Source organism: Carcharhinus amblyrhynchos, chromosome 30 (genome assembly GCF_965287045.1).
Source record: "Carcharhinus amblyrhynchos chromosome 30, sCarAmb.v2.hapA, whole genome shotgun sequence".
NCBI lineage: Eukaryota > Metazoa > Chordata > Chondrichthyes > Carcharhiniformes > Carcharhinidae > Carcharhinus > Carcharhinus amblyrhynchos.
Window position 1 is genome coordinate 17,501,666 of NC_137353.1, and position 14,362 is coordinate 17,516,027.

At 45.1% G+C, this 14,362-nt stretch overlaps 1 protein-coding gene and 1 non-coding gene across 2 annotated transcripts in view; both read right to left on the minus strand.

Annotated features, from left to right (window-relative positions):
• LOC145360206 (segment polarity protein dishevelled homolog DVL-1-like) overlaps window positions 1-3,189 on the minus strand; it is a 139,465-nt gene extending 136,276 nt beyond the window's left edge. The window contains exon 1 of the mRNA XM_080215248.1: window positions 2,901-3,189. Coding sequence (XP_080071374.1) covers window positions 2,901-3,070 — 170 coding nt within the window. The 5' untranslated portion in view covers window positions 3,071-3,189. The remainder of the gene's footprint in view (window positions 1-2,900) is intronic.
• LOC145360340 (U2 spliceosomal RNA) lies at window positions 785-976 on the minus strand. The gene has a single exon (XR_013889702.1). It is a non-coding gene; the product is annotated as a U2 spliceosomal RNA (small nuclear RNA).
• Window positions 3,190-14,362: the final 11,173 nt, after the last annotated feature.

Genomic DNA, 14,362 nt, shown 5'->3' on the forward strand with positions numbered 1-14,362 from the left:
ACTTGTTATTGCATTGAGAAACCATTGTCGATCAGCCAACAATGGGAAGAATCTGAGGATGTGACTGGCAGGCATGTTTGTTGTTATCTGTACAGTAAGGTAAGGAGTTAAAAATCCTGTGGTAAATTGGGATATGGCAACATCGGGTAATGAAGTAGGATTAGTGAGTGACCTAAAGGTGGAAGGGTTTGGGAAATTGCTAAGTACAATGAAAACAGATAGACAAAAGGAGGAGTTTCAAATAAAGATCTGTTAAAAGACCGAAGATCAGCTAATCCATTGAGTCATATCACTGAAACCTAGCCCAGCTCAATAGAGTGAAATGAAATTGTAGATCCACACCGCAGGGTGGCAACATGAGCTATTTAAATGAGATGGATACTATGCATTTTAAACAGGTGGTAGGTATAAAGAGAAAGTCAAAAGGGCAGGAATATCAGTGAGTATCATTTAAAAGGGAATTGGATAAGCATTTTTTTAAAAAATGATACAAAAGAATATAAACAAGGAAAAAGTAGGCAAGTTTCTTAAGGAGAAAAAATTGCAAGGATGTGGCAAAAGAGCAGGGGAGGGGACTAACAGAATTGCTCAGTGAAAGAACCAATACAAACTCAATGGATTGAATGGCCTTCTTGTATTATTCAATGAAATGGGATTTTTTTTAAAAACTTTATTCCAATCCAATCAAGTCAAATTAAACCCAATTCAGAGTCCCAACAAGTTGGGACATTCCCGATCCAAGCTGACAAGACAGGGCTCTCACCTCCTGTCTTGGGCTTGATCTACATGATCCAAGCTGATTGGAGTAGGTGTAGTTCCTCCTCCAGGGCTTGATCTTATTTGCATCTTAGCCAAAAGGCCGAGATGCCGCTTTAAAAAATTGCTTCAAATGAAGCTGAAACGTAACCTAATGACTTCAACTAAGTGCAGCATGTCGATACTACACTTGATCTTAGCCAAAAGGCCGAGAAGCGATTATTGCAGAGAGTTGAAGATAAAACATTAGCAAACATGATGGTCAAAATGGCCTCTACTGCTCGTAAATTTGGTTTGCAGTAATACAGCGTGCTGTTATTTAAACAGGTCTCTGACTCAAGTTTGAGTATATTTACCCTGACTGTAGTCAGTACTTTCATGCCTAATATTTTTGGAGCAGGAAATTATATTTAATTATGATTGGATAAGCATTTTCCATTATTAGTCAATTAGACGATTGTTCCTGGCCCACAAAGTGCGTCTTCCAGCACTTACCCACAGAGCAGCAATAACATTCGTAAAGCATGGTTGGGTTGGAAAACAAATGAGGATTAGGTTGTTTGAGACCCTACTCCCTGACACCCTGGACATTTCTGTATCAGCTGTTTCTCAGTTGGTATTCAGACACAGAACTCTGGGAAGTCTGAGGGCAGATATTATAAATGTGTTATAAAATGAGGCATAAGGTACAAGAGGAAAGAAAAAAGTGATACATTTGTACAAAACAATATTCACACCAGAATTCTAGGGCCTTAAACAGCATCCAAAGTTGTGGTTCAATGGGTAGCACTCTTGACACCTGAGAGAGAAGGTCATGAGTTCAAATCAGACTTGAACCCCATTAACCAGGCTGACATTTCGAGTGCAGTGCTGAGGGAGTGTTGTACTGTCAGATGTGTTGTCTTTCAGATTAGGTGTTAATCCAAGGCACCGTCCATCATCTCAGGCAGTTATAAAATATCCTACGACAGGCATCCAGATCAACATTTCTCTCCCAACTAACGTAATTAAAAACAGATCAAAAAGCAAAATATAAGAGATGCTGGAAATCTGAAAGAAAAAAGGCTGGAAATACTGAGCAGGTCTTGCAGCATCTGTGGAGAGAGAAACAGAGATAACATTCCATGTCTTCGAGCTTTCAATTCTGATCCTGCCATACCTGCTACGTATTTCCAGCATTTCCTGTTTTTATTTCACAAAACAAATGGTCTGATCATTATTGCTATTTGTGGGATCTTGCTTCATGCAAATTGTTATGCTTAACTACATTACAACAATGATCACACTTCAAGAATATTTAATAGGCCCCAGTGTCCTTCGGGAAACCCTGAGGTTGTAAAAAGGTGTTACATAAATGCAAGTATTTAAATTAAACAAGACGATGTTAGAATTGAGAAACAAGTGTTGTGAGAGGTCATGAGAGATACTAAGATTATTTCCACCTAATTGGAAACGGCCACGAGATGTAATTGTGTTTTTTTTTATTTCTGTTATGATAGAGAGAATAGGGGATATATTCCCCATGGCTGGGGATCACTGCTGAGGAGCCACTAATTTAAAATTGGTACAGAGTGAGGAGGCAGGCCAAGAGAAATTCCTTTGCACTGTGCGGGGTATGAAATGTTTTGCCATAGGGAGTGGTAGAGGGACAGATAATTGCGTCGTTTGAGAGCTATATTAGAATCGGCCACGGTGGGAGGGCAAAACTGTGATAAGTTTTGGATCGCTTCAGCTAAAATCTGTCCCTGAAACAATGGGCCAAATGGTCTCCTCTGTGCTGTAAACCTGTATAGTTCTGTGGTCCAAGTGCAGTCAATGTTATGTAAACAACTGCAGCCGCCATTTGGCTGATAGATCCCAGCCCACAATGAATGAATGGCTCTTTAACCTGGTTAAAGGTGAGTGTCTGTTGACCTGGTCACCGAGTAAACACACTGGGGGTAAATCTCCCACACCGGGCAGCCAGCACCTCCCTGCCACTATCCGAGTGGACACAGCAGCCTCTGCGTTCACACTGCCTTTTGTACCAAAGCCCCCATTTCCCCCAGTGATTCCCACCCGCTCCCAGTGTAGGAAACCGCGGCCATAGCCGGACTCCCAACTCGCCGGAGAGCAGCGGCCTTGCCCCGGGGCTCGGAACTCACCCGAAGTCCAGGTCCATGGACTTGAAGAAGAATTTAAAGCTGCTGCTCGGCCTGTTGTTAAGGACCTGCTTGAAGTGACCGAGAGTGACCCGGTCCGGCGGCACCGCCACCTTCACCAGGTACGGCGTCTCCTCCTCATCCATGTGGTAAATAATCTTCGTCTCCGCCATCGGGTGGTCACAAAGCCAACGGCAAACCCGCTGCCGCCCACCTTCCGTCTCCCGTCTCCGCCTCACCGGCTCATGGATGTGGGAAAACCGGCAAATGTCAAACTCGACAGCGCGGCCTAGCGGACAGGCCCGACTCCTAGCCCCGCCCACTGTCCTAAAGCCCCGCCCATTCCCCGTCCCCAGTAAAGGCCCCGCCCACTGCCGCAAAGCCTCGGCCCCCTCCCCGCCCCTGCTACCGGCCACGCCCCATAGCCTCGTCCCTGCTCCGGGCCCCGCCCCCAGACCAATAGAACCGCCTCCCCTGCTAGCTCCACCCATAACCCCGCCCTCTGCCCATAATGCCTACTGTCTTCGTACTCAAGATTCATTGCTCTCTGCACCGCCCGCTGTTTTGTCCCTTCTACATTGTCCAATCTGCCTACCGACCGCATTGCCCACTGTCCACAGTCTCCTCCACCCCATGTCCGCAGCATCCTCTGTCAGTACCACCCACTGACTACACGGTCCACCACCTGCACTGTCCGCTGTTGGCACTGCCCATTGTCATCACTGTCCAGTTTGAACACCGTCCACTGTGGGCACTGTCTTCTGTCAGCACTGTCCACTGTGAGCGCTGTCCACACTGCCCCACTCCGCTGCCCCCAAACATCTGCAATGTTCGCTACCTGCACCACTACTGAGCCACCCACTGGCCATTCTGTCCTGCATCCAAACCGCTCACTGTCAGCAATCCCCTTCCCCTGCTTCCACACTATCCCTTACCTGCACTGCCCAAACTGTCCACCATCAGCACTGCTCACAACCCATACTACCCACTGTCCATATCACCCACTGCCCGCACTGTCAACTGCCTGCTCAACCCTCTGTCTGGAACACCCACTGTCTATACCGCCTACTGCTCTAACCACACATCCAAGCTGCACAGTACCACCCACTGAGAGCATTACGCACTGTCTGCACCACCCACTGCCCATATAGCCCATTGACACCAATACCCATTATCCACATCTCCCAATGTCCTGTCCCCACTTCTGCATGACCTACTGCCACCTCCCATATCTGCGCTGCCACTGCACTCACAATTCTGCCACCCACATATGCATTTCCACTGCCCTCCCCATCCCACCCCATGTGCACCAACCATTGCCTGCCCCACCCTGCATATGCAGGACCTACTGCCCCAGATCTGCATTGCCCACTGCCCACCCAGTATCTGTATCACCCACTGCCCCAGCACCTGCACACCTTACTGCCTTCCCCTTGCACCTGCCTGTGTCACCACCCCTTGCCCATTCTCCCCGCCCTTGCCCATTCTCCTGTCCATGTCTGTGCACCCTGCAGCCACCCTTATACATGGCCCAAGCCCACTCACTTGACCATGCCCACTACACACTCCTCCCACCAGCATCCACAGTCTCTACCCACTCCATTCACGCACGTTGCCCTCTCCACTTGCCCAGGCTCTCAGTGCACTCCATCCACATGAGATCCACCAAACTCCATATGTGTGCCCCCTTCTTATGGCTGCACTGCCCACCCACTCCTTCTGCCTATGTTCATGTGCCCATTCCAACCCGCATTCACACCACTTGCCCACTCCTTTCTGACAGAAGTTTCCTGCTGTCAGAGCTAGGCCTGAGACAGGACTAGGGGAAAATTTAGAAATTAGGGTGTCAGGTCAGTAGTCCAACACATTTCTGCCTCGGGCACCTTGAATCACGAGCTATTATTGAATTATTATGTGTCCAAGTGAGCTAATAGGAGAATCATTATTAGCCACTGGGATCTTCAGTGAGATTGGTTTCGATTAGTTGACTGGACTGCTGGTTTATGATGCAGAGCGACACCAACAGTATGGGTTCAATTCCCATACTGGCTGAGATTATTCATGAAGGCACCGCCTTCTCAAACTTGCCCCTTGCCAGAGGCATGGTGATCTGGCAGGTGCCTGCAGGTGCTTTGCTGTTGGTTGGCCTGCAGTGGGGGTCTGTAAGGTCTCCTGAACTCCCCCAGGACAAAGTTAAAAAACCACAAACCTCTTCAGACAGAGTGTCAGATAGAGGTGACCTAGAGATGACCTCTTAATTGGCTGCTTCCAGGAAGATCTCCCAGACTAGGGCCATGAAGGCCAACGTGGGATGAGAATTCAGAAATGGTCTCAGCCTGTGATTATTTCTGAAGGGCATAATATTTTGCACATCCCAACTGCTCTTTCAGTGTCTAACTGGGTACAAAGGGCACAGGGGAATCATCAACAGATCTCCCTGTAGGCTTTGAGAAGTGCAAATGCCATTATCAAGTGAGCCAAGGCTAGCGTAATGGAAAGGGAGCAGCTAGGGGTTAAAACCCATTGCTTTAGCCCCGACCAGTATTCTGTAGGGTCCAGGCATTGACTTGCATGCTGTAAACAGTGGGTGCAGCTCTTTTTTGTGTTTTCTTTAAAGGGTTTTTTGGTGATGGAAGACTGACCTTAGCAGAATTATTATACTGGCAACAATGAGTAAAAACATTTTTTCCTTCTTTGGAGAACCTCAGTAATCAAGAACAAGCAATTCTTCTTTGGTAAGAAAGCATGAACGCTATGATACTAGTGGGGAAGACTGTGCCCAATACACTGAGCGCATGCATTACTCCTGCGCTAACAATATCGAAGAAGGTGAAAAACAGAAAATAATTTTGTTGCTGGTATGCAGGGCCCAACATTCAGTGTCATAAAACGTCTAACCTGTCCAGCTGCCTCTGACTCAAAAACCTTTAATGAGCTAGTAGGCTTGGTGAAAAACCATTAAGACCCGAAGCCCTCTTTTACATTCCAGAGATATCACTAACATGACAGGAAGAAGCCCTGGGGAACCTGTCACCAAATTTCTGGCCATGTTACAAATATTAGCAGAATATTGCAAATTTGGTCCACCTCTAAACAAAATGTTGTGAGACAGATTGATGTGTAGCATAAATAACCTGACAACCCAAAAGAAGCTGTTGGCAGAACACAACTTGGATTTGTATAAAGCTATTGAAATGGCCCCACTGCTGTACAATACAGAAAAAGAAGCTCAGGAGCTACAGACGGTGTCAGGCAAGCAATGCCCTCCAGTTAGGGGGAAGGGGCCTCATACAATTAGTCCTCAATGGAGAGTGCTTGCGTTAACAAGATATTAAAGGGTTACTTACAACATTGAAGCTCTAATAACACCACCAAACAGTCAAGAACAGGCAGTGACAGCCCCAGAGTGTGAGGGAATATATTCCAGAGGGGCGCAGATGCCAGACAATATTGCAAGCACTGTCAAAAGGTGCAGCTAAGGCAAAAGTTTAGGAATAGGCAAAACATGTGCTGTTGAGTAAAGAAGCCAAGGCCAGTTCCTGACTGTACCATGAAGGTATACCCACTTCTAGAAACAAGGACATTGCAACTAAATCACATCATCATGACAATGGTTGTGCATATCATGGTGCAAACTACTGGTGAATGGTTATCCTTTGAAGAAGGAGGTGGGCATAGCAGTATGGTCTTCGTTATCGGGGCACAGACATACAAGCACCTCCAAACTGGCATCCAACTCCTGAGCTTAGAAGCCACTTAGGTCAGACTAACCACCTACACAGGAGAACCTTTACAAATAAAAGGCACCACAATGACCCCATGACTTACAGGCAGCAATCAGCCTATCTCCCACTCATTTTTATGGAAAATGTATCCCAAATTTGACTTCCATACTGGCCCCCTTCCATACCTACTACGAAATTTCCAAACGTGGTTTTGGGAAGCACCACAGGCAAAGACTTTCAAAAACATTAAATGGCAGCTACTGAAATCTAACTTATTGGCCTATTTTGACCCCAAGAAAGAATTAATTCTGACATGCGACACTTCTCCACACGGGGTTGGGACGGTACTTACACATTGCTGGAAAAAAGGGCAGAAAAACCCATTGCATCCGGGACCTTTTTAGATGCCAAGTGGAGGTGTTCTCACATTGAGAAAGAGGGTTTGACAGTCATATTTTGTTTGAAAAAATTCCATCAATATGTCTATGGCAGATATTTCATAATAGTTACTGACTACAAACTCTTACTGGGACTTCTTAAAGATGATAAGGCAACTCCCCCAATGCCTCTGTCTGGATATAGCATTGGGCTTTGTTACTTGCTAGAGCACCGCCCTGGAACCCGGATAGCCAACATCGATACGCTGAGTCACCTGTTACCCACACATCTGGCTCTTGTATCAGCATTAGGAGAGGCTGTGATGACCCTAAATTCTCTGGAGACTCTGCCGGAGTCTGTAGGGCAAATTAATGCCAGGATACAAAAGGATCCAATCTTGTGTAAGAAAAGACATATGCTCCTACAAGGTGGGTCTGAGGACAACCCTCAGAAGAAATGAAACCGTATCTGGCTAAGGAAGATGAGCTCAGTGTTGAAGACAGGATCGTTCTCTAGGGGTCCCGAGTAATTACCCCTCGCTCAGCATTGTGTCCGATATTGAAAGAACCAGAGAATCAGAGATAAAAATGCTGGCTTGGAATTACATCAGGTGGCCCGCCCTTGACTTAGACATCATCAGTGAAACAATGCCACTTATGCCAAGAGAATCAAAAACTCCCTCCCTACATCCATGGGAGTGGCCTGGAAGGTCATGGATATGTGTCCACATGTGCTTCACTGGGCCTTCATATGTTGCATGTTTTTAATCATGATAGATGCACACTCCAAATGATTGGTGGCACACTACATGGGCTCCACAATCAAGAAATGATCACACACAATACCAAGTGCCCTTGTTTCTGATAACTGCACAGCCTTTACCAGTGATGATTTCCAGAACTTTGTGCTCTCTAATGGTATCCAATACATCCACATAGCACCTCATTACCTGTCATCAAACAGACTGGCAGAATAGGCAGTGAAAACTTTCAAAAATATCATGAAATAACAACTGCTGACATCCATGGAGACCAAATTGGCACAATTTTGGTTTGACTAAAGGACTATCCCTCACTAACAACAGGAATTGCCCCATTAAAGTACACTACTAAAGGGATGGTGGCTTCATGCAAGACTGAGTCTACTGCTCTCAAACCTGGTGGGGAGGGTGGAGTGCCAACAAGAAATTCAGAAAACAAATCATGATTCTGCAAGGGAAGAAAGATCATTTAAAACAGATGATATGGTTCACATAAGGAACTTTGGAGATGATCCTAGTTAGGTCCCTGGGATCATTACAGAGAAAACGGATGTTACAAGGCCAAGGTCCAGGGCAACATCGTAAAGGAACAGCTGGGCTATCTCAGAGGTAGGGAGTCCACTCCCTGGAAGGTCTCACTACCAGCCATGGAGGCAGCTGCCTCCGGTGTCTGTCCACAACTCAAAGCCAGCCTCGCATTAGTCCCTCCAGACTCTGAGGTGGAAGAAGAGGGAGCCGGCATCCTAGCTGAAGTGGAACCCGTGAAGGCACCCGCACCAGTAACTGTGCGAACTTCCCTCTGGAAACAAAAGTCCACCATTCAGTTCACAGACCCAGCCACACCTTTGATGGAGCTCAGACTGATTAAGTGGTGGAAAGGACCTCTCGCCGCAGGGATATTGGGGGAGAACAGATCTAACGCGGGAGAGATGTTAGGATGGCCATGAAGGGCACAGAGGATCATCATTAAATCTCCTGTGGCCTTTGTGGAGTATGAACTCCCTTATTGAGCAAGCAAAGACTCACCCAATAGGAAGTGAGCAGCAGGAAGTTAGCACCCATTGGTTCAACGTGGACTGGTACTCTGTAGGTCTCTGTGTAAGCTGTAGGTGCGGCTGTTCATTGTGTTATCACTAAAGGGTATTTGGTGATGGAAGACTGGACTTGGCTGAATTATCACACCAATGTTCTCCCACTCCACCTACTGGATGTAAGACCCTTGACCTGCATCTCCTGTGATCTCCACCAGCCCTACAGCCATTCAAGATATATATAACTCCTTTAGTTCTGGCCTCTTTAGCATTTCCCAACTTTTGGATGGAACCTTGAGTGCTTTACAAAATAATCAAGGGCTGGAACATTTTCCAGCAAATTAGGAACAGAAGTAGGCCATTCAGCCCCTAGAGCCTGCCCCACCATTCAATAACATCATGACTAATCTGCTTTTAACCTCAACTTCACAATCCTGCCTACCCACGATGACATTTGACCCCAATTTATCCATAATCTATCTATCCTCTGTCTTAAAAATATTCAGGGACACTGCTTCAACCATCTCTTAAGGAAGAAAATTCCAAAGTTTCAGAACATTCTGAGAGACAAAATTTCTCCTCAAGTCTGTCCAAATAGGTGCCACTTTATTTTTAAACAGTGACAACTAGTTCTAGACTCTCAGAGAATTAGAAACATTCTTTCTACATCCAACTTATCAATATCCCTCAGGATCTTTGATATTTCAATTAAGTCGCCTCTTTAATCTTTAGAGTGGAACCTTATTGACCTCCCAAGAGTTGAAAGGAGTCCCTGCGAAACATTCTTATTGTATTAAAGAATTAAACCACAAAAAATGATTATTATTTTGCGATAGGTAGAAATATACACAATCAAACTTGAGAAATGTTTCTATGTCTTTTGTGTACACATTTATTACAATAAAAAGTTTGGCTATTCAAATACTTCCAAGTCTTACCTTTTTGTTATTTTTAACTCGCTTACCCATTCTGAACCTTATCCTCAGTCACCCTCATCCTCACTCATTAAACCTTACCTCCACTCACCTTCATGCGCAATCTAATTTGAAAAACGATGTTTTATTAGATACAAGCCCAGCCTATCCCACCTTTCCCCATACAACAACCTGTCCATTCAAGGTGATAATCCAATAAACCTTTTCTGAACTGCTTCTAATTAATTTCATCTTTCCTTAAATAAGGAGACCAATATTGTAACCAGTACTTCAAATGTAGTCTTACCAATGCCCTATATAACTGAAATGTAATCTCCCTACTCTTGCATTCAATTCCCCTCACAATAAACAATACCATTCAATTAATTATGCTAATTATTTGCTGCACCTGCATTTGAATCTTTTGTGAATCATGGATTAGGACATCAGATCCCTCTACATCTCAGAGCTCTGCAATCTCTCACCATTTGGATAATAAGCCTTTTTTATTCATTCCACCAAAATAGGCAACCTCAGATTTTCCCACATTAAAATCCATTTTCCAGATTTTTGCTCACGCACCTAACCCATCTAATTTTTTTGCAACCTGCATGATTCATTATTTGTGATCACACAGCAGTTGGATGCTGAGAGAGTGAAATCCCAGTTTGTTCTGACGTAGTGCAGAGTTGACATGTGGTGTCCTCCAGGTGATGTGGGTGCCACCATGCCCCATGGGGAAACCTGCAAACCTAGCAAAGCTGCATTCTGGTTCCATCTGCTCCTATGATGAGAGGCTGAAATATAGTTACACCTCTCTATAAACAGAGCACCTCAGTGACCTGCCACATACAACAAACGGACAAGAAAGTACCAGCTGCAACCTGGAAAGAGACAGACAGATAACACTTCATCAGTCACCTTCGCAATAACTGCAATGCAATACCTGCACTGCTCTGATGTTGCAGTTATGGCTGCAACAGAGGGCAAATTTCAGTGAGATTGCCCTGACTGAAGATCATCTTTCTCCTTTTCCTTCCAGTATTTGTCCTGCTTTGTGAGCCTCTGTTCTTTCCTCAAGGCATACTGAGTTCCATGGGGAGTGCCTACTTGCTCACTCTTGTCTTGGAGCACCTAGTTTGTGTAGAAACCTTGAGGTCAACAAGAAGTCCCTTAGCACTTGCCCTGGACTTAAAACTTGAAAAACTATAGAAAACACCAAGGCTCGGATTCTCTGGCCATGCTCTCTCCAAAACTGTAGAATTCCACCCCACCCAAGGTCAATGGACTTTTGCGTTGTCTCCCCCCACCCTCCACTAAGATTCCCGTGGTGGGCGGGACAGGAAAATTCCCCCCCCAATTACTTGTAGAATTGTGACATTGGTTAGAAGAAATCAACCAGCAGCCAACCTGTAAGTAGTCGCTGAATCTTTTAAATAGTGCTGTTGAGGTGTTTGTCCTATCGTTAACTTAGTGTTCAGCTATTTGAAGTTTGGAAGAGGCATTGACTGGAATACTGCATCCCAAATTGCCACTGCTGGTGTCAAGTCAGTAATGCACATCATTCTGGAGCCTGGAGGACTCTAATAAAGGGAGCTCAGTTTCTCACCCAGTGACTGAATAGAAGCAGCATATGGGTTAAGTGATTCTGAAATTTGCAATATTCATAGGTAAATGTTCTCACTATTTTCCTTCACTATCCCCAAATGAAGCATTGGAATCAATTCATTTTATTCCACCTTTTGATAAAGTATACAAACACATGTCAGACATTTGCACTCTCCTATCTCAAAAACAGAGGCCCATCTCTGCAGTGTGTGCAAACATCGCCATCTCCTGGTGTTCTGAAGGTTTTCATCCAGTCTCAACAGAGACGCAGAGAGAAGAAAACAATAAAACAGGGAAATAAGAATACTGCTTTGACCTGGTCTTGAATACTTTAAAATGGAACACTGGTAAAACAGAGAAATAACAATACTGGTCCAAACACTTTTTTTTCCTTCTGGGAGGCATGGATTATGTAATGGAGTAAAATGGATGATGGAGAAGTGGCAGCTAACTTTGCCACCGTCCAGTGACAGTTGAAGGTCCATTGTGAGACTTTCTCCAGATTATATTTATGTGACCTTTTACAGCCCCCCTTAGATTGCTGTGCTCCTCCAATTCCAGCCTCTTGTGTGTCTTTGATTAATTAATTGCTCCACCATTGGCTGTTGTGCTTTCATTTGTCCCAGCCCTAAGCTCACAAATTCCCTCCCTAAGCCCCTCCACCGCTCTGTCCTCCTGGACTCTCTTTACAACTACCCCTTTGACCAAGCTATTGGCTATCTGTCTCTTTAGGTGGCTCAATGTCACAATTTTGTTTGAAAGAAGAAGATATCAGAAACATAAAATAACACAGATTTAAGAACCCATCTCATAGGCTGTTTCATCAGTTCCCATAAGGAACAAATAAATCATTTGCCAAATTTGAGGAAATACTAAATCACTCAATATGTTATTTTAACCAAAGAAGTAACAAAATCCTCAAAAGGGCTAAAGTTATAAACATAACTAGCAGCCAGGAGAAGCTGTCGACTCACTCATTAATGATCTGTACAGGATGGCTGAAGGCTGTTCATGCGGAGATCTAAAATTTGGACTTATCAGGGGTAGAATAGTTGTAGGAGTACTAGACGATGCACTCTTAGACATACTGCAAACAAATCTAACCCTTGAGAAAGTTATCCAGACTGTTAGGCAGTCTGAACTCTTTGTGTAGACACAGTAAGAAGTGCCACAATACCAGATTAAAGGCCAAAAGGTTTATTTGGTAGCAAAAGCCACTAGCTTTCAGAGCACTGCTCCTTCATCAGTAAGTGGGAGTTCTGTTCACAAACAGGGCATATAAAGACACAAACTCAAATTACAAAATAATGGTTGGAATGCAAATTTTTACAGGAAATCAAGTCTTAAAGGTACAGACAATGTGAGTGGAGAAAGCATTAAGCACAGGGTTAAAGAGATGTGTATTGTCTCCAGACAGGACAGTTAGTGAGATTTTGCAAGCCCGGGCAAGTTGTGAAGGTGACAGATAGTGTGACACGAACCCAAGATCCTGGTTGAGGCTGTCCTCACGTGTGCGGAACTTGGCTATCAGTCTCTGCTCAGCGACTCTGCGCTGTCGTGTGCCGTGAAGGCCACCTTGGAGAACACTTACCTGAAGATCAAAGGCTGAATGCCCGTGACCACTGAAGTGTTCCCCAACAGGAAGGGAACAGTCTTGCCTGGTGATTGTCGAGTGATGTTCATTCATCCATTGTCGTCATGTCTGCATGGTCTCCCCAATGTACCATGCGCCAGGACATCCGTTCCTGCAACGTATAAGGTAGACAACATTGGCCAAGTTGTAGGAGTATGTATCGTGTACCTGGTGGATGGTGTTCTCATGTGAGATGATGGCATCCAACAATCAGACTCACCATGGACTATTCTCTGGAATTGGTTGTATTCTTGGACATGGGCATCTCCAGCAAGGACGGTCACCTCAGCACCTCACTGTACCACAAGCCCACAGATAACCTCACAATGCTTCACTTCTCCAGCTTCCATCTGAAACACGTTAAAGAAACCACCCCCTATGGACAAGCCCTCCGTATACACAGGATCTGCTCAGAGTGAAAGAGGGTGGAGGAGGGTGAAAGAGGGTGGAAGAACGTGAAAGAGGGTGGGGGAGGGTGAAAGAGGTTAGGGATGGGGGAGGGTGAAAGGGAGTGAAAGAGGGTAAAAATGTGAAAGGATTGGGGAGGGTGAAAGGGGGCAAAAGAGGGTGGGGGAGGGTTTCTATGATTCTAGAAACAAGGGGTGGAATTTTCATTTCCAGCTCTAAGTCCTATGGCGGAGGTGGGGACGAGGGCTCAAAATGGCAGAGGTTGTCAAGACATCCACTGTTGTAAATTATGCAGAATTGCAAGATCCCAAAAGCTCAAATAAGAAACACTGGCCGGAACGCTACCAACCTGCCCACCATGGAATCGGATCGTGCGAGGGTTTGATAAAAGAAATCTCCGATAACCTTGGGCGGGAATTTCTAGTCTTTCTCGAGCAAGGTCATAAAACCCCGCCCACTATCCTGATTGGGACATCAGTTTTTGATGTTCTTCTCACTTTGCAGAGCAGGTTTGTCCACTCTTGTTAAAGGTGTTGGAAAGCCCTCGTTGGTCAGGGCAGTCAACCAACCAGATGGTTAACACCACATTTCCAGTGGAGGACAGACAGAAGAGCAACCAACAACCAGAAGTGCCTCAAACCCCAATCCCAATTGATGAGGTTAACACTACGACCACAGAGCAAACGTTGCAACAGCCAGCCAACATGACTGTTAATAAATACATACAGTTAACTCTACTATGACTGCAAGCACTTTCTGAAGACCATCAAAAGTATCCAACAGTCCAGAAAAACATAAAACTCAGAAATGTAGTAAAACAGTGATGAAGATAGCAACAGCTACCAGGAGGACATAGAGATACATGGCAGATGAAATTTACCACAGTGAAGTACGAGTGAATCTTTTGGTTGGAAGGAAAAGTGAGGCAATGCTGTCAAATGATACAGTTTTAAAGCGGATAGAGGAATAGATTGTTAAAGATGGGAGGACAAACTGAGAAGGTTGTTA